The 21,013-nt window shown below is 36.9% G+C and overlaps 1 protein-coding gene across 1 annotated transcript; it reads left to right on the top strand.

Moving 5' to 3' along the window:
* Positions 1 to 11,533: 11,533 nt before the first annotated feature.
* LOC128864418 (E3 ubiquitin-protein ligase TRIM9-like) lies at positions 11,534 to 20,675 on the top strand. Its single transcript, XM_054104066.1, has 2 exons — positions 11,534 to 11,850; positions 18,759 to 20,675. The coding sequence occupies exon 2, from the start codon at positions 19,438 to 19,440 to the stop codon at positions 20,410 to 20,412; it is 975 nt and encodes a 324-aa protein (XP_053960041.1). The 5' UTR covers positions 11,534 to 11,850; positions 18,759 to 19,437; the 3' UTR covers positions 20,413 to 20,675.
* The last annotated feature ends 338 nt before the right edge of the window (positions 20,676 to 21,013 follow it).

A 21,013-nucleotide genomic window follows, 5' to 3' on the forward strand; every position in this document is an offset into this window, starting at 1 on the left:
GAATTGAACAGCATTCTGGGTCTAAAAGTGTTCATCATACCACGGTTTTTAGAAATGTGGGTGCAGAAAAGCATAAAAACTTGTTTTTGACAACTTTTACCCCAATTTTCTCAAACACCTCACGTGCTAGAGACTTTAGCTAATACTCAAATTAAAGCTTGAAACTTACACTATTAAAACCAAGGCTCAAAACAAAGTTCTGAATATAATGGTGTTAACCCCTTAAGGCCCAGTGATTACGAGCGAAGGAAAAATTATTAGATTACATTGAGTGCGGCTATTTGCGGTGTCGCTGATCACAAATCCGATGCCAGTTTTTTAAAATACCAAATAGTGGATCCAAGTCATAAAATGAAAAGGCAATTAAATTGAATTATCTGGATTTTATTTTTCTTTGTTGTAATTTTAGCTAAGTTCCGAATTAAAACAGTTGAAACTTTCTTAAGTCGCTATCTATCTGCCTATCACCCAAAATTATGGATTTTTATAAGTTTTTTACATCCACCTTTCTCAAAATTACAATGTAATAGGCACTTTTGGAACCCGGAATCGTGTTTACCGTATAAAAATAAATTGGTTAGATGTCTCATATCAAAAACAAAACATCAAAATGTAGAACTGTGTAAACATTGCCATATGGTTTTTGGTGATGATTGGTACGATTCGGTAAAAGATTAGACAAACTGAACGCAAAAGTCGATTTCTTAGTTCTGTTTGTTTGAAAATCATTCTCCAATCACAGTACGGGTCGTACTAACTTCAATAAATCATCCCAAATAATTAATAATACTTTGCGTGCCGTAATATTACGGGGTGCCAATATATGGACAGTGTTCAAAAGGCACACTCGCGAGCGTGTCAACAGTCTACCATTCAGCCGTTCGTAAAAGTCTTCCAGCTTTCCCAGTCTCCCTGAAAAAAAATTGTTCAGCCGCAGCAGGACTTCCCGATATGAGCGATAGAATAAGGTACAATACATTTCGTCAAATTCTAAGGTAGAAAGAATAGAGGTAGGAAAAATAAAAAGTGGATGGTAAAACGGATAAATTAGTTTGAGGTCAGTCTTCCACAAATCTCTTGGATTCATTGCTGAATTTTAAGAGATCCGGATGAGGAAGATTATGAACTTTGTCTATACTCAGTATATCGCAACCCAATATCCTAAGTCTGATTCTGGAAAATGCAGGACAGCTACAGAGAAAACGCTCTGCATTGTCGTCATTCTCAAGACAGGATAGGCATATCGGGCTGTCTACGACTCCCATGGTAGCCATATGCTGACCACAGGCGTTGTGCCCTGTGATTACACCCACCAGTACTCTCAGGTCCTTTCTGCTGAGTTTTAAGAGAAAGGTCGCTGTTTTCCTGTTTGGTTCTTTCACAAAGCACTTGGCTACTCTGCTCGAGCTCAACTCAGGCCAACGACCTCTGTGGGTAGACCTCATGAAGTCGTGAATCGATGCGGAATTGGGTCCCAGTACACAGCGAAGTTTTTCGTAACGAAAGCGCCGATAAAGCAGCAAAAAATGTCAGCAAAATGCCTACATTCTGCGTCGAATCTTTCGTCATTCTAAGGATTGTATCTATTACTCAACTGTAAGGTAGAAATGGATTACATACCAACACAACTACAAATCCAGAACGACTTAAAGCTATTATTGCTTCAGGAGCGACATTGCAGCAGACAAAAATCTTCACCCGACTCCTTTTAGGGCACACAAATATCACTCACCAAAACCTTTAAAAGAAATGAATGCCACAATTTGCTCAGCGTGTAACTGTCCACTGTCCATTATTCCCATAATAAACTACTGCACCAAGTACAGCACCAGCCCTCTTCTTTTCGCCAAGAGTTAGCAAATGGTGAATAGATGAAGCAACTGGTACAAATGGAAATAAGTTGGCAACGCGGGAAGAGAGCTGCCTTAAATTACATGCGTTGATAAGGCATTGCGTTACACTAGTCTAATGAGCTACAGCTGTACTCGGTAGCGGCGAATCTTGCTCGATAACTTTGTTGTTGCTTTCGCATGCGAATTTTTCGTCAAATTAAGGGGTTATATACCTTGTGGTCCGGTGAAATTAGCGAAAGTTGGGTTTTTTTTAAAGATATGTAGCAATAATTTTATTGTATAAAAGTTTTTATTATTGGATATTACAATGTTTAAAGAAAAAAAAAAGGCTTTGTTTGTGTAAAAATATTTAAAAATGGCGGAGTTATGGCGTTTTTCCCCAAGACCCTTTTTTTGGAAGAGGCTTGCGGTGGACGCGATTCAAGTCCACCAAGTCAACTGAAATCAAAAAATCGAAAAGATTTCATTAGTATAGGGTTATATCTTCTTAGTGAACGATCAATATATTAAATATTTTGATTTTTGTGAAAATAGGAACATGTTTTTAAAAAACTCCACTTCTACAGTCCTAAAATTGGCATTAAAAAATTCATATCTGCAAAATAAAAATTTATACATAAAAAGTTGATCGTTCACTAAGAGGCGACATCAATTACGAACAATTTAAAAAAAAAATTATAAAAATCGGTTGAATACTTTTTTTGCAATCGCGTCCACCGCAAAAGCATTTTTGGAAAAACACGTTTTTGAGATAATCGCGTTTAAAGTTTCAAGCGCCGCATGAGGCCGTACGCTCAGGACGTGACGACGCACAATTTAAAACGCTGTAACTTTCGATCTATTGCTCAGATCTCTATGAAATTTTTGGAAAATGTTCTCAAGGGATTGTATTATACTTTACGATAAAGAAATAAAATTTATTTTGATTTTTTTGAAAAACACAAGGTATATAACCCCTTAATAGAGATAGCGAGCGGGGATATGGTGAATAGAAGAGGCCTAACAGCAGAAACAACATATTTAAAGGCAGGCAACCTAGTTTACCTGGTATATTTTTGCTTATCGACACAATTTAATTTATTTATTCCTACACAATTTAATTTATTCTAATAATTTTTTATAATTAAGTAAAAAATCAATTGGTATTTTAGGCTGATAGTCTTAGCTGGTAATGCCTTTCGGAGAGTAATAAAATTATTCATAATTATATTTATAATATATAAATTAATAAATAAAAATATGCTATAAGTAATTTTATTTACATTCCATATTCATACTTATCGCACAAAATGGCAATACAGCACTAGTTTAAGTATAGAAAAGATCAAAGAAGTTCAAAGTTCCTTTTATGCATAAAAATCTGATTTATATATATAGAGTAGAATGGGGTAATATAGGTCATTTTTTTTTGGAGAGCTCTTGCTACGGTGTTTTTGCATTGATTTTGAAAAATAAGCAAGATTTTGAAAGGTTATTTATCTGCTAACATGTTGGTTATACTGACTTATGTTTGGCTAAATATTTTGGAAGCTGCATTCAATAAGACAAAGGTACTTTTTTCGATATTTTCAAAATCGGGGGGCACGATAGGTCACTATATGTGAGGGGGAAAGAATAATGTACATGGCTTGGAAATTAACGTTTTAACTTTTATTTATAGAGTGGGAACACTGCACATGTTATAAAAGTTAGAAATTTTTCTTTAATTCATCACGCGAGCACGTAATGTTTCGAACGGAATTTTAATTTGTTTAGAGGCTGATCGAACACTAGCGCCATCTCGGACTGCCGCGATTGCGTTTTTTACGTCCTCTTCACTTCGTTTCGGCGTTTTTCGCACATAATTACGCACCATTTTGCTGCAAAAACAATTAAAATTTATTTTATTCAATTAAAAGTAGTGACCTATAATGCCCCCAGACGGCTGACCTATAGTGCCCCCAAGCACATGATTTATGTTAGTGTCGATATTTTTTTTAAAAACAAAAATATCAAAAAACTAACACATTACACAGTGCAACATCAAAAATCAAACCGCACCGGACCTTTTTTTTCTGAAAATATACCTATTCAATAGCAAAACCCTCGCTGGGTTTTTAAAAGTTAGCTCGATTTTTTTTTTTATTGCATTTTGAAGTTTTCTATTTTCATGAGATTAATTTGATGTGAAATATTTTTTTGTGAACAATACGGTTTTTGTTAACATATTTGAATTTATTAATTTCATTTACGTGAATTTTTTATGAATTAAGAAAATAAAAAATGTACAATTGTCCTGCAAATATTAACGTTTTCTGCTATTTTCTTCACCAACATTTGGACTATTTTAGTCAACAATTGTCGACAGAATCAGATGAGCAAGGAGAGCGCTACCATCAAACTGCGATGCCATTTGAGTCAAGATACCGAGGAAAACGAGCTCCAGGTGCCATACTAGCCGAAATATGTTGGTGGAGTAAACATATTTTTCAATACGACCAGGAAGAAAATGAAGGAAAATAGAGTAACCAGGAGGAAAAAGAATATGAGGTAGAAGAAGAAGAGACAGGCATGGAATTCTTTACTGATGAATCTGATTACTCTGATAATGATGATGTTGAAATTCAATCATTGTCGAAAAGAGCTCGTCTCTAAGGTTTTAGTACGTAAAAATTCTTTATTTTAATAAAAAAAAAAAAAATTATAAGAATTCAAGTCTATATTCTTTTTACTTAATCTATTTAATATTTTTACCTACAGAGTTTTTAGATGTTTAAAAAAAAAATTTAAAGCAGAGTATAAAAAAATTATTTTTATGAAGAAAAATCTTGTTAAAAATTTATTTTTTTAGAAAATAACAAACTTAAAGTTCAGTTTTATGTTTTTATCTTATAAATGACTTTTTTAGTACATTTTGCAACATTTTTGCTAGAAGAAATAGTGAGAAATTTTAATTATTTTCATAATTACAGTAAAAAATGGTAAAAACATACAATTTTTTGAAATTTTGGTATTCAAAATTGCGTATTGAGATATAGGTTCTTCTCAAAATAAGTTTATTTGTACATGTACGAAATTTCTGCATCAAGCTATGACAAAATAAATCGATTAAATCAAACAAAGGTCGATTCATAAGTCAAATTTAGCGTACAGGTAAAACTCCAAAATCTCATGAAAATAGAAAACTTCAAAACGCTATAAAAAAAAAAAATCGAGCTAACTTTTAAAAACACAGCGAGGGTTTTGCTATTGAATAGGTATATTTTCAGAAAAAAAAGGTCCGGTGTGGTTTGATTTTGATGACCCCAAAATTGTCGCACAGTGTTATTCGTGTTCAGCATTATTTTCTACGTAAAATAAAACTCACCTGACAAATATTTACATACATTAAATGCACTGCACCGTAGAATAAAAAAAATGCTATGTCGGAGAAAAGCTCACAAAAAACTAAACGACGCCAGAACTAGGATAACTAATCAATGGTGACGGCCGAAATGACAGTCGCGAACGTTGTTCCCCACCACGTATTCAATTCACATAAGACGAGTGACCTCTGCAAAAACAGTGCGACAAAAACCCCACCTACCTATTGTGCCCCCATACCTATCTTACCCCATTCTACTCTACCTATGAAATTAGACTTTCTTTCAATTTCAAACGTTTATTAACAAAAAATGGTTACAAATTTAATCTTCAAAATAATAGCCATCGCTAACGACACATTTTTCCCATCTCTCAGGCGATGAAAATTGAAGCGCTGCTCAGAAAGTGCGCGGCCCATCGATGCAAACAAATGATAATCGGAAGGCGCCAAGTCTGGTGAGTAAGCCGCATGCACCAGCGGTTCCCAATCGTACGCCTCCACCAATTCCCGGGTCGCTCTTGTTCGATGTGGCAGCGCATTGTCACATTGTCAGTTCATGCGGCACCCATCTTCCGACCATTAAAATCATGCCCATGTCTTTCAAACGTTTGGAAATGGTTTTTTGGGTCACTCCCAACTGCTCTGCCATAATTTCTTGCTTTTGACCATCATCTTCATCCAACAATGTTTGCAATTCGGCGTCCTCAAACTTTTTCGGTGGCCGGCCACGGTCCTCGTTATCCACGCTAAAATCAGCACTTCGGAATTTTTCAAACCACCTGAAGCACTGTGCTCTACTTAGCTTCCACCATAAGCTTCCATAAGCATTTGATGCGCTTGAGAAGCGTTTTTCTTCAATTGATAACAGAAAATCAACGATGTCCGCAAATCGTAGTTTGAAGGTACGAAATTCGACATTTTTAAGAGCGACAAAAATGCATTGTTGTGTGAAACGTAACAAACAATGAACTGAATATTGTTGACAGATGACAGACGAAAAAAACAAGACATTTGGGAAGGTTTAAAAATACTCCTAGGGACATCTATGGACTAATAGCTGTTGATGGTGCATATGATAATATGTTAAGGGGGCAGATACCTGTAAACTTTCGAAAACAAAAATGTGTTTTTTTTCATAAAATGTTAATATAATCCTTTAAGAATATGTCAAAAAAATTAAGAACGAAAATTTAAGTTGCTGGGAATAAGCTGGGAGAGGTATAGTTACGTTGTATTCACACTTTAGACGCGTTTTTCTCAAAACTGTATTTTTTGATTTGGCGTACTCGATAAGTCGAAAAGTTATTGACCGATCTCCCTGAAATTTTGCACACATCTTTTTTATGATATTACTTTCTATGTGAAATTAAAATTTCGAAAATTTTTTGAAAAAATAACTTTTTCGAAGCAAAAATAGTAGGAAAATTCGCCCGCGAATTTTTTTCCATTTTTTTTTAATTGAAATAGAAATTAAATTATAAACAAACAAATTTTTGGTTTTTCGTATACAGGTCACTTACGATGCCCGCCGATTGAGAAGGCTCGCTGCGACCTTCCTGGAATAATTGAGTGTACATCCGCCATTATAAATGATTAAAAAAAATTTTATTATTTTAATATAAAGGGTGGTTAAATTTCAAGGGCCGATGTTGAATGTGAACAACACCTAAACGTCAACGACACCGTTGGACTTCTTTCTTTGGGGTTATTTGAAAGAAAAGGTGTACGTCGATAAGCCAGCAACAATTCAAGAGCTAAAGGATGAGATAAATCGGCACATTGACGGCATAGAACCTCAATTATGCCGTAGCGTCGTCGAAAATTTGGACCATCGGATGGGGGTGTGCTGCCGAGGCCGCGGCGACCATTTGGCCGATATTTTGTTCCATACGTAATTGAACTATATCAATATTATCATAATAAAGAGAAAAGACAATAATTCCCTGAAAAAATTGTATTTTATTCAAAACCAACACCGGCCCTTGAAACTTAATCACCCTTTATATAACACATTTGCATTGAGTTTTTAGGCTTTCGTACAGATTTGTGTAGCGCAAATGGACAGATGACCAAAGAATCGGTTTCGTGGCACTAGACCAACAACAATGTTTTATGCGTTTGATTATCAAGGCAAAGTATTGCAGAGTAGAAGGGTGAATTCGCCTTATTTATTCTGTGCTGACAGCTTCGTGGACACGACGAAAAAAAAAAAAACAAATCAGCAGATTAACCGATACCACTGTTAATATATTCGCTTCGATTTGGTTTAATCGCTAAAGAACTCTGAAAGATTTTCTAACAAAAAATCAAATTATTTGCTGCACCACTCGCCGTAAGATTTAAAGTTAATGGAAAAAAGTTCTTCGCCGTATTCACCTGATTTGGCGCCCCGAATGAAAACTGAAACTCACTTTGAACGGTAAGCATCATGAATCAATTGAAGCCGCTCAAGACGAACTGAAACGCTACCATCGCAAACATATTCCTCAAAAGGACGTGGGGAAAAGTGCTTAAAAAATCGTGCAAAATTGTGTATCGAAGTAGAATATAATGGAAAGAGTAATAAAAAAACTATAATAAAAAAATATAACAAAATTAAGTATACGTTGGTGGTTTCTATTTCTAAAAATATCGGCTTCTTTTTCAATCGAGGGTACATTGAGGTATCTATTGCAAATGATAAATGTCGCCGCTTAATACTGGCATTTACAACCTTTTGCTAGGAAAAAAGTGCAACGCGTTGTTGGGAATTTGTAATAAAGCTGTCTAATGGCGGGAACATCCTAATGAATTTGATATTAATCAATCACTCAATGGTGAATATTAAATGCATTTTATGATTATGTTAACTCATAAACATACATACAAACATACTTACATATAAAATAATAAAAAATTTAGCGTGACGTAAATAATTTTTCACTTATGCGTCTGTATGTTTTTGTGGGTTTTGGGTGATTAAATCTAGCAGTGATCAAAGTAAGCAATCCCTAGTTATGGATGTGAGTGCCAATAGGCCAAAATCCAGTTGAAAAATAGTGCACCTCATTCTTATGAACTGATTGATACGAAGATTGTATCATAGTTCCGCGTACAGGGATTTGCTTAAAACGTAGTCAAGTGTTACTCTGCTTTTGGCACCTAATGAGAAACTAATAACTGGCTCTTTCGGAAGAAAGTATGCCGTTGGTTTTCCTCCACGGGTGCGATGGAGAGATATATGTAGATATTCTTGTGGGAAACTCGTTAAGAACTTCCTACACCGACGACTTGAATACTGAAAATGCTACAGGGTGCGCCATCTTTTATGTCGGTATGAAAACATTGCCTCTTTTTGGAACTAGACGTCAAGGGAATTTTCGTTGCAGAAATTCAATTGTTGCATTCGCAGTGTGGAATGGCGCACCGTCCTATTGACACCAGTAACCGTCTAAACCTTTCTCGCGCATTTGCGGGCAGACATAAGGAGCCAACATGCATCGATATCCGTTTCCATCGACCTTTTCGTTTTCTCGGTAAAAAAAATGGCCCAGTGATGGTTTTGGCGCAAATGCCGGCCCAAACAGTTACTTTCCGGTCAGGCAATGGCGTTTCATGGATCTCGTGCGGATTCTCAGTTCCCCAAATACGGCAATTTTGTTTGTTCACGCTGCCAGAGAGATTAAAATGTGACTCGTCAGTCATTAAAAGTTGCTTCCAAAAATTGTGTTCAGTGTCAATCATTCGAGCGACTGTTTGACCGTATTCCAAGCTACGTGAATAGTCTGTCGGCAATATTCTTTGTGTCAGTTGCACTTTATACTTAAATAAATTTAAATCATCCTTTAAAATGCGCCGCATTGTGGTTTCACTGACGCCAAAATGCTGAGCGTGACGACAATACGGCACTGTTGGCTCCTGGGCAACCCTCTCCCTCACTGCTTCAACAAGTTCATTGGAGCGTCTTGGAACGTCTCCTACTGTTTCGTGCTCCAAAAAATTCGACACCAAACGACGAATAGTATTGTCGGACGGTACCTGTTTGCCGCGATACTTTTTGCGATATTCGCGTTGAGTTAGAACAATAGAACGCCTATTTTCGATGTATAGCGTCACTATTTCAGCGCGTTGTTTCGGTGTAAAGCGATCCATGATTGAAATTGTACTGAATTGACGTATCGAAAACATGTATATCTGTTGAAGTCGATCGGTTGGTAAATGACAAAGTTATTCAGCGTTTACATACCGACATAAAAGTTGGCGCACCCTGTACTAGAGCAGGATGACATTTGGGTAGTAACTTCAGATGCTATGAAAACAGCGGGTTTTCAATCGGAAATTTTTGAAACACATAAAGCACACATAGCAAATCGAATAATTGAAGAAAGTCGGCGTAAGTACTTGGTCTGTTAAGGTCTGTAGCGATAGCCAAGCTGCTTAGAAACCGCGCGCATCTCTTCAAAAATGGAGCAAGAACGCAAGTTGAGGCTAAACTCCATTTTAGGGTGGAATGAGTTTGAACTTTTGTAGGCGCCGGGACACTGGGGTATTTAAGGCAGCGCATCTACTGATGAATTTGCGTACTGCGATTCTTTGAAGCGTGCAATTGGAATCAATTTTAGGACCAACCAGTCGGGTAAAGTAAGTCTCTCCTTAGCAAAGCTTTTGAGAATATTTGTTACTATTAGTTACACCTGAGAAGGCCTGACAGGTTGGTAGCAAAATTGTTTCTCAGACAGAGGGAGGAGCGTGCTATGAACCCCGATAGGAGTAACTACGAAGCAAATTCTAAGGAAACGACATATGGTCTCCATAGGCGGTCGACTGCATTTTCTCTGCACTGTCCAACTGCCGCCAACTTGTGTTAAGATGCTGCATTTTTGGTTCGGATGTACTGAGGAAGGACGAACTACACTCGCTTTCGCTCGACAAAGTGCTAAAGTTTTTAAACAATCTGCGAAGTGAAGCAAGGGCGTAATGTATCGCGACCCCACCTGACACTCTTTGTCCTCTAAATCCGCTCTCTGGGCCTTAAGTGGGCATGCATGCCTGAGTGCATGGGCAATTTCGGGCCATCCACAGTTCCTTGCAAGGCGCACTCATTAAAAGTGGTGGCACTAGCAAGTTCTTTTCTATTAACTCTCACTAAGCAATTTCTCGCCTGATAGGCGGTTTATTTCCTGCTTTCGAGGAAAGTCTTTGGCAAGGGATAGAGGATGCCACGACAGCTGAATAGGCAATTCGCTATACGTGAAACCAAGACAGTTCATTTCAGCTTCGGTTGCGCGTCTACAGGTGGTACGCGGCCTACCCACCTCGCGGCCAGCATGTTGGAAGGGATTCTAATGCAGAGCCTGCCTAGCAACATTGTCTTAACTTTTTCCAAGCGCATGTCCTATTCACTGCCACTTCCTTTTTCGAATTTCAGTCGCCATGTCAAGCTGGTAAGCTTTTTTAGCAGGTCCGAGTTGGTTATTGTACGGCGCTAAAAAAATCGCAAAATACGGCGCAGGCAGCGGTTGGCAAATGTTTGCAGGCGTCTCGAGATTGCCACGGTTACTTTCCATATTCGAGGCCATACATACATATTTGACATTTGTGTTAAATATGCGCAGTTTGGTGGGAAGACAGATGTTGTTATATGGCCACAAAGGGGCGAGGATGCCAAATGATGAAATAGCTTCGCTTATCCTACTCTCAACATCTACCCCAGAGCCTCCTTCGGGGGGACCGCTTGGCCAAGGTAGCAACATTTCTCTACACTTTCATGCTGTTATGCGCCCACTGCAACTAGCTCTGATGTGACCTCATGGAGATGCAGCACTTTCGTTTTCATTATTGGGGGAATCAGTAGCGAAGAAGCGAAGCGACCCAGGTGGAGGTATTTTTTGGGTAGTTTTTTGCCCTTTGCCAGCCATAGCGCGTGCAACGCTTAATATAGAGCTTTAGCTTGAGTGCTAAAAGAAGAAACAAAATTGTTTCGAAAATTCAGTAATTCATTCTTATCTTCCGACATTTTGCAGAATAAACCAAATATTTATGGTCATAAGCGCCAAACACCACTTAAGTGAAACACCAATTAATTTTGTTTGCCAAAAAGTCATTAAAATCACAAAATTCTCTAAACCGATTAAGCAATAAAAATTTGGAAACCCTATTAGATTCTGCGAATTTTGAAAATTTTCAGTTAGACTAATACAGTTACAGGTTGCCTGGTTCGTACCCTTGTTACAATCCACGAACACGCACAACAAACATGTTGCATGTCGTCAGCTTATGCGACACGTTCCACACAAGCGAACATGTTGCATGTGGTTCGTTGCCATTGGTTTGTTGGCTTTTCGATGCAACGGCGAAAGCAGAATGATTTGTTGTCGGTGAAACATTGCGAGGTAAACACTTATGCGCGGCTGTTTACTCGAAAATCGTTGATAAAATTTTCCTCATCGTGGAATTTAAGTAGTTTGAATGTAATAAATAAAAATGTGAATGAATTGTTTATCGAATGTTGAATAAGTAAGGGATGCTTTCAAGCAAAACTTAAAAATATACTCGTGAAAAAAGAAATTTGCAATTTTAACACGATTCAACGCGCATGAAGCGAACGACCGGCGCGAGTACTTGAAAGTGGTTTTGCATAGTGAACGGAAATTGGAAAAACTGTCAGTTGTGAAGGTGAGAGGTGAGATTTTAGTAAGTGTCGGCGCAGAGGTGATGGAAAAGTGTTGAATGAAATCGTTTCCCTTCACGCGCCAAGTGAAAATTGTATTAATCTAAATAGTGAAAAAAGTAGCGGATTTCATAGCAAAATAAATAAATTACAATTTTTCAACTGTTACTACCTTTCGGTTTGTGTGTGCGCTTGTGCTTCAGGCTGCGTTGCCGGCGTCGTCGTCGTCGCTGCCTCACCTTTTCCGAGTGTTGTTAAAGTGAGTTTTTCAATTTTCCGCAAATCATAACTGCAAACAAACGTGGGACACCACCCTGCCGCTTAACAGGCTGTTGGTATCGGTGGCTGATAACGCAGGAACATTTCAAAAGGATTAGCGTGCTGCGGCAGCGACGTAACTGCACTGCTTTGTAAAAGTGGGAGAAAGTGTAAAGTGTGAATAGAAAGAAGAGGATATGGAAACAGGAAATGTTGTAAGGCAAATATGTGCGTATGTATGTAAGCAAGCACACTTAAAACTCACGCTGATCTCTGTTCTTGCTGGTTAATCGGTGTTTGCGTTTTTAGCGCTCAGTAACGGCAGTGGGTGGTGTTGCTTACCTGCTGTAAATATTGATGAGTGATATGATTGAAAGCGTATTAAATAAATTTGTGTGCAAAAGAGATTTTATGTTGGGTTGGTTTGCTGAAACGATTAAAGCGCAAATGCGTGAAGAGTGATTTAGTAAAAGATTAAGTAAGGATGATTGCAAACGATGATTATTTTGTGTGGTGGAAATTTGTATGCATTTTGAATGTTAATTCATATAAGATTCTATGGGTTTACTTTAAGAAACCGTTGCTGGAATTGTTGGAAAAAAAAAAATACATTTAATGGGTAATTCATAAATCGCGCATTATTGGATAATAAACGGATTAAAAAAAGGATAAAATTATGAAACCCAAAAAATTAAAATGTTGAGCAAAACAGCTTTACGGTTTTCAATTTGCTGTGACTTCTTAGGTAAAAAAAATATATTTTTTCATCTAATGAGGTACTGTTAAAAAATATCGCTTTTAAACTTTTAAACTGCATAAAATAAGAGCTGGTGGTCATTTTTTCATACTTATCGAATTTCTTTCTTTTTTTTTGGTTAGTGACTTTATTACAGTAAATGAGCGATATGTGCTCTAATGTAATTCTACGAAAGTTATTATTGCTGACTAGTTTATTGAAGTCAAAAGTAACAGCCCCACTGATTAGCTGCCACACGAACTGTTTATGAAACGAAAATTTGACTTCCGAGAAAAGCTTTTTCAATTTGTGCTTCATGAACTGAAAAATCGAATAATTATAAATGGGTTAAAAATTTATATAAATAATAATAAATATTAAATAAATATGCTTATTAATAATACAAAATTTTTGAAAAAATACAAGCAAAGTTACTAATTATTAATATTATTTATACAATTTGTATTAATTTTGAACTAACTGAGACTATTTTGGAAGAATGAAATTTTGAATTACTTAAGAAGGCCAATGATTTATTTCTGTGCTATGAGTTTATATTTGTGTTTTATTCATTACTAAATTAAAGTAACATACAAATTTGAATTTATAATTCAATAAAAAAAGAAAAAAATAAAATAAAAAATAAAAAGAAACCAAAAAAGTAAAAAACAATACAAAACAAAAAAATAAGAATTAGTTAAGTATTTAAAAGCACATTTTTAAAAACACTATTCACGCTTAAAAGTGTTCTATCACAATAAAAATGTGATGACACGAGCGTTTTGACTGCTTTTGTATTTCTAATATCAAATAAAATTTTTTTGACCCGTCCTTAACTAAAAATAGAAAAAAATCGGACTATTAAATTAAAATTACAAAAAAGTGAACGTGCAAGCAAAAATTGTTTTTTTTTAATAATCTTTAAATTCGAATTTCTGGTTCACGTAAAAGCAAAAACAAATGTTTTTTTTAATGATTTTTAAATTCGAATTTCTGGTTCACGTAAAAACAAAACCAAATATTTTTTTTTAATAATCTTTAAGATCTAATTTCTGGTTCACGTACAAGCAAAAACAAATTTTTTTAATAGTCTTTATAATAGAATATCTGGTAGACGTACAGCAAAAAACCATTTTTTTTAAATAATCTTTAAAATATAATATTACTAATAGTTAAATTTTGGAAATCATATCAAATAACAAAATTAATCAGAAGTGACCTGAATAATAATGTCTTGAGTTTCTAGCAGGGTTTTTTCGGTAACCCTATATAAAAAATCGTGTAATACAAACGCAAATGCCTTCTTACGAGCTTTAGTTAATTTTTATTAAGCATTTTTTAATCCAGTACAGTTTTTGAAATGAAGTTTATTTATTTATTTATCTGAATTTTTAGTCAGAAAACACAAAGGTTCTTCAAGAAAATTTACTTAGTGTTACTGTAAACAATATACTAATAAAATAACAAAAAAAAACATAAAAAAAAAATCAATTAAAACAAAAATACATTTTCGTTAAAAAAATACGATAATATTAGCGAATTAAATGATCTAGAAATGAAGGGAATCGATTTTTAATTATTGTAAAGCCTATGGAATTCGAGATCTCATTACATTTCCGTAGAGTCCGAGCAATAGGTGATGAATAGGGACTCGAAATTCGTTTTGAATGAGATAAAAAGGGTATGAGCTTCGAAAAAGCTCTCGCCGGAATAAGAGAGTTAGTATGTTGCAAAAGAAACGCGCAATCAGCGTCCCCTTGAATTAAATTAACCACAACAAACACCAATAGAATCGACCTACTGCACTCAAGCGACTTTCAACCAATTAATAACAAGCGGGAGCTGTAAAAAGGATATGGGACAGAAAATTTTAGATATTTTTGAAATTTTGCAGATTTTATGGCGTATTTGAACCGGACCACTGCAGTGTGTTCCACGCAGAGGTAGCCGCAATCAAGGAGGCAGCTGATTGGCTGCTCACATGCGTACTAACAGTCACGAAAGTGAATATTTACTCCGACAGCCAAGCGACAATAAGGGCCCTCGGGTTAGTGACGATGCATTCGAAACTGGTCAGGGAATGCCTGACCTCACTTTCGACTGCGTCCGAGTTCTTTGACATTAGCCTCATCTGGGTTCCTGGTCACAGCGTCATTGCGGGAAACTGCGAGGCGGATGAGCTGGCCAGACAAGGGACATGCGAGGTGATCTCCCCGCGAAAGGAGAGAATTGGGATCCCCCTGACTACCTGCGGTCTGCTCCTGGAAAGATGGGCATAGCGCCAACTCAGCGAGCGTTGGGCAAGTACATAAACTTGTAAGGTCGCGAAATCCTTCTGGGCACGTGTGGACCGGGGGCGGTCGGGCGAGCTTCTGAGGTTGACAAAATATCAGCTCTCGAATCTCGTGGGTTTTCTCACAGGTCACTATGCGCGGGGAATGCATGCAGTGAGGTTTGGAATTACCTCAAGTCCCTTTTGCAATGGATGTATGGAGGATGAGGTGGAATCATCTCGGCATCTTTTCCTTAGCTGCCCTGCTTTGGCGGGGCTAGGTGAAATAGGTGCTTAAGTATTAATAGTTGCCTGCAAATTAAAATATCTGCTAATTTATAAATAAGGCGAATAGAACACAGTAATGCAAGTGGCATGAATAGTAGGGAGCCTAGAAGGTACCCCAGAAGTAGCAATTCTAACAAGATAATTTGATTTCACTTAGACAAGATTTTAACCATCAATGGAAAACCGTTTGAAAGCCTACAGAACCCAGTTTACACAAATGAATTCCATGTGAAACAGTGTCAAAAGTCCTGGAGAAATCAATGTTAATGAAATCCACACGAAAATGAGTCAATACAATTTTCACTGAATGTTATAAATGGTTTTGATGTGTCCGGTGTCTTTTTTTTATTTCTTGCTTAATAATGAATTAGTTTTTGAAAAATTGCAACGTGTTTTTTTTAATTATTTAAATTTGTCTACTAGTTTGTACGCTTGTAAACGTTTTTTAAATAAACTTAAAACATTATTGAAAGGCAGGAAAACAATTTAAAATAAATACTTTAGATAGCTGTATAGAACTATAATTTCAAAATACTAAATTTACTATCCACTCTATATGAAATTTTTACTGGACTTCTGTTAACACGCATTAAAGTATGATTTGATTTGAACAAAATCGTGATGGAATTGCTTGCAGCTTTAAAAAGGATACTCTACAATAGATAACCTTTTCAATTTGTCGTCAATTGTGCGTTTGAATATCAAAGCAAAAAAGAAAACCTGCGCCTTCTTTTTTGAATCTTCATGTGCCCTTGATACGATACATAGAAGTACTCGTTTTTACAAACTAGCAACTTATGATTTCTCTACCGATATGATAGAAATCTTAAAACTGCTATGCGAAGACACTTCAAATCATATCTGACACTATGTCGCACTTTTTCCCCATTTTTATGCAAATCAAGGGGTAAGACAAGGCTGCCTGTTAAGCTCCTAAGTTCAACCTTGTTCTCTCTGTATTTAAATTATTTAAACGATTTCCTATCCGGTAGAGTTAAAGTGGCTAATATTCGTATTAAACTGTTAATGCACGCCGACGACTTAATGCTTTTTGCCAAGTCTCCAAGTGAATTGCAGGAAATGATCGACGCAAACCGCGATTATAGCATTCAATGGGGCCTTAAAGTAAATTTGACCAAGTCGAAATCCATCCATCGTCTTTAGAGAGTGTAGCAGAATTCCTTCTTCTTATAATTGAAAGTTTGACGACGAGATTGTTATTGATTATATGTAAATATCTGGGCGTGCTGTTTACATATAAACTCTCTAATGCGAAACATTTAAATCTGAAACCGCTGTCAATGCAATTTGACTTAAATATTTTAATTATTCTCGAATCTGTATTTCAAATAAACTAAAAATTTGTGACGTCTGCTAAAGGTTGATCATGTTTTATGATTCTGTTTATTAAAAATAAATAAAAAAAAATAAAAATACAATAAATAAAAAAAAAATAAAAATACAATAAATAAAAAATTAAAAAAAATAAAAAATTTTTTATTAAAGAAAATTCAATTAAAAAAAAAAAATTTAAAATTCAAATTTTTTTACTGCCAAATACTCCGAAATATATGATTCACATCGAAACAGATGTGCTTCCGCAATATCTACATACACTCCGAGCACATTTGTATACACTTTGCCTTGCGGTGTTTTATTCTGCCTAGACACAGTCTTCCGCGCACCCTGGCTGAGAAGACTACACGTATCGGCGCTCATTGGGTAAAAAAGTGGAAGCATATTTCGCTAATGCTAAATATGGAACCTCTCAATGCTTTTACTTCTGAGTCTTTATCTGAGTTCACACCTTCGTTCGTACGCAATCTTAAGAATAAAAACTTTCAACTTTTTTGTACTCCTCTGTTAAATCAGAATCACATGATTTGCATGCTAACTTAGGACTTAGGTGAGGTTAGGTTGAAGCGGTTGTCCACAGTGGGGCACACTCAGGCTCATGGTCCATTGTGATGCCGCGTGGGGCACTAGCCCTTATCCCTCCTAAAACCAATGTGCACTTTTCAAAAATTTTGGAAGATCCTTAATTTCGACAAAGCCGATACCTTCCAATTCATTAAAGGATTGTCTACCCGAAATGGCGTCGGGATAGAGCAGGACAGTGACACAGAATGTGCGGGAACGTCTTTTCCTCTTTCTCGTCTAGACAACTTCTGCAGAAGTCATGTGTTTGCACTTGCACACCCATTCTCTGGGCGTGCCTACCGATTAGGCAGTGCCCCGTAATAATTGAACACAATGTACTAAGACTGTGCTTATCTCTTCTTGGTAGAACTTCAGTGCGTTTAGCATTGAGAGTCGGCCACAGCTGTCGGGCGATTTTACTTGCTTCATTACGCCATCTTTTATTCGCTACTCTTAAAATTTATTCGCGGATACGTAGTTTACATGTTTGTAAAGGTATACCTATGTCATTGCCTATATAATCATCTGTCAATTTGGTACCGATTTTCGCTAGTTCATCGGCTCCCCTCAATGTCACAATGGCCAGGAACCCATGTTATCATTAGGTGAAATGACTCAGCCATCTGGTTAAGAGACGCGCGGCAGTTCGTGGCTACCTTGGAGGTTGTCCACTGTTTTGTGAGAACTAACTAACTAATATTGAGTTTTATAATAAATAAAAAAAATGTGTAAATCCAAACTCAAATATTCATAAACATTTTGTCTGATTTGCATATGACTAATAACTCTTAATTGAAGGCTCTTACTAAAATTCCCATATCACGAAAATGAATTTTTTTTTTCATACCTTGAAAACTCTAAAAATAGTTTATAAAATATTCAATATTATGCAGAAATAAGTTGATGAAAATAAAGAGCCAATTTCATTCGATATCTAATGAGTGATATGAAGTTTATAAAAATATTTGTATACTTTTTCTTAACCCTCCGTTGGACACCTTTTTTAAAACCTTCGGTTGCGTGCGCGGGACTGGCCTTTTTTGCGTCCTATACGAAGATCCTTTTTAAAATATTATATCCATAAATCGATAGGAAATTAAAATTTCTAACGCTACCTGAAAGCTCAGGTCGTTAGCTATAATAGAAATATTATATTAACATAATTCGAGACCAAAGTCGAAAAAGCCAGTCTGGGCAGACTCGGATGCTCAACGGATGGTTAAAGGCAATAAGAAAATTACTCCTACCTACAAAACATTTAATAATAAATTAAACATAAATATAGTTAAACGTATATATATGTATGTGTGTGCATACTTATAAAATATTTCCATCACTGACTGGTAACAAATGAACAAAATAATCTTATAATAATTTTCAAATTTTCAAACTAAAGTGATTTTGCGGCAAAAAAGTTACATATTTTATTTCTTTAACAGGTCTGTGTAATAGCTAAAAGTTCAGAAAAAAGTATACCCAGCCAAATACCATGAAAAATATACAATAAGAGCGAATCTCTAAACTAATTGCAAAAAAATCCAATAAAGTTTCTGAAAACCAAAGTATATTTGTGTATTACAAAATAAAAATTATAAATTGCAAAATAACGACAAATACTTCCAAATATTTAATATTTAACACTCAATTTCATTATCAAATAACAATGGATTATTAAAAAAAAAAATCATTAATTAAATTAATTAAAAAATTAAAAATAAGTGATAAAGTAAAAAGTGTGTTTTGAACTGAAAAATCAATGTATTACAATAAAAACATGCAGCTGATATAAATTAAGCAACAAAACGGCTTTTGAATGCAAAAAAATTGGTGCGAAAAATTCACTGCCGCACGTAAACAATAGCATTCCAGTATTACACCAACAATTGCGATAAATAACAATATTTGCGAAATTGTGAACACCAAACGGAAGTGCAACACAGAGTTCGCCGGAAGTGAATGTGTAAATCTTAAAATCAAAAATGCATTAAATCAACACCTCTGGTAATCCACAATCGAAAAGTGTTCAAACAAAAGTGCGCCGGTACAAAACAAACCGTCGAACTAACATAAATAATCCACACTTCCTGAAACCCACACACACACACACACATCGCTAGCATGGAGGACGAACTACGTTGCCCGACATGCAAACAACTTTTCGCCAATCCGGTTTTGTTGCCCTGCTTCCATGCCCTCTGCTTGGGCTGTGCACTTGACATACAGACCGCTTACACGCCCGCCTCAGCATTGGCCGCTATCAACGCCGGCGCTGGTCTCGTCTCGAACGGCAACATCAACGGCGGTTGCCTAGTTCATTCGCATCCATTGCACGGCACAACAGCACATGGTAGCACCGTTACCACCACTGCTACAGTCCATTCACACAGTGGCGTTGGTACGCCAGCACCACCACCTTCACATCCACCGTCGACACGTCACTCGTCGAATAGTTCAGCCGCCAGTACTGCCAGCTCGGCTACGGGCAGCGAAAGTGTCACATCCGATCAGGATCAAGCCGATAAGGTGAGCATCTTGAGTGAGGCTGATTCGGGTGTTGTCTGCTGTTCGAACACATCTCGTCCGGTTTCGTACGCTGGCACTGCACAGTTGCAGGGTTTATTGCAGGGCGCTGCTGCTGCGCCACCCGGTGCCGCTTTCTATCTCACCTGTCCGCTCTGCCGGAAGCTGGTGTTCTTCGACGAGGGTGGCGTGCGCAACTTGCCCGCCTATCGCACCATGGAATCGATTGTTGATCGTTTTTGTGCACGCGAGGCGCTACGTTGTCAAATGTGCGAAACAGATCCGAAGGTCGCCTCGACTGTGTGCGAGCAATGTGAGATACGTTACTGCGATGCATGTCGGGAGCTGTGTCATCCAGCACGTGGGCCGTTGGCCAAACATAATTTGGTGAAGCCGCGCAATGCGGCACCGCAAAGAGAGTCCGTCTGTGGCGACCATGCCGATACGTTGTCAATGTACTGTTTGGTGTGCAAGATGCCCGCCTGTCCACAGTGCATCGCCGAGAAACAACATCCCGGACATGAAGTGCAGTCCATCAGCGTCACTTGCAAGGCACAAAAGGTAAGTGCATAGTCGATAATTTATTTATTTTGCCAATGTCTATATGAAAAAGTTTCCTAAAGCTCTGCGGAGGGGGCGTTGCAATGCGATATCCTTATAAAAACACGTTCGCTTTAATGAAATCGATAAATCTTACAACACCTAATGGCACTTTGCTGGTTGCTATGCTGCTTACTTCCTTCTTTGTAGTATCCTTTACTCGTTGCCTTACGCCGAGGTCGTTCATCAAGCTAACTAAAGTAACGCATAAATCTTTATTTGTATTTATTTACCTACTAAACCAGATTGTATCCTTGCGAAAGGGTGGTTCAAATATGGTAGAGGTTAAAGGTTAGAGGATGTAGAACTTCTATCGTATAAAGGGTGCCTTAGTAGGGGAGTAACTAAAAACGATTTCCATTTGTGATTTTCTCAGTCATCTATGTTTTTTATTATCTTGCATAGCGAAACTAAGAGCTACTTTAAAATTCCTATGGACCAGAAATCCTTATGTAGGCTCGCCAAAACCTACATGAAGGAAGATAAGAAATTCAAACGACACTGGATGGAGAGTCCAAGAAGCAGTTTATGCTTTCCTCCAGAAAATCATCTCCTATTCAGGATGGAGAAGACT

The sequence above is a fragment of the Anastrepha ludens genome, chromosome 5, assembly GCF_028408465.1.
Source record: "Anastrepha ludens isolate Willacy chromosome 5, idAnaLude1.1, whole genome shotgun sequence".
Lineage (NCBI taxonomy): Eukaryota > Metazoa > Arthropoda > Insecta > Diptera > Tephritidae > Anastrepha > Anastrepha ludens.

Excerpts from the sequence above, each read along its gene's own strand:
- LOC128864418 (XM_054104066.1), top strand. The coding sequence starts at position 19,438 with ATGGAGGACGAACTACGTTGCCCGACATGCAAACAACTTTTCGCCAAT.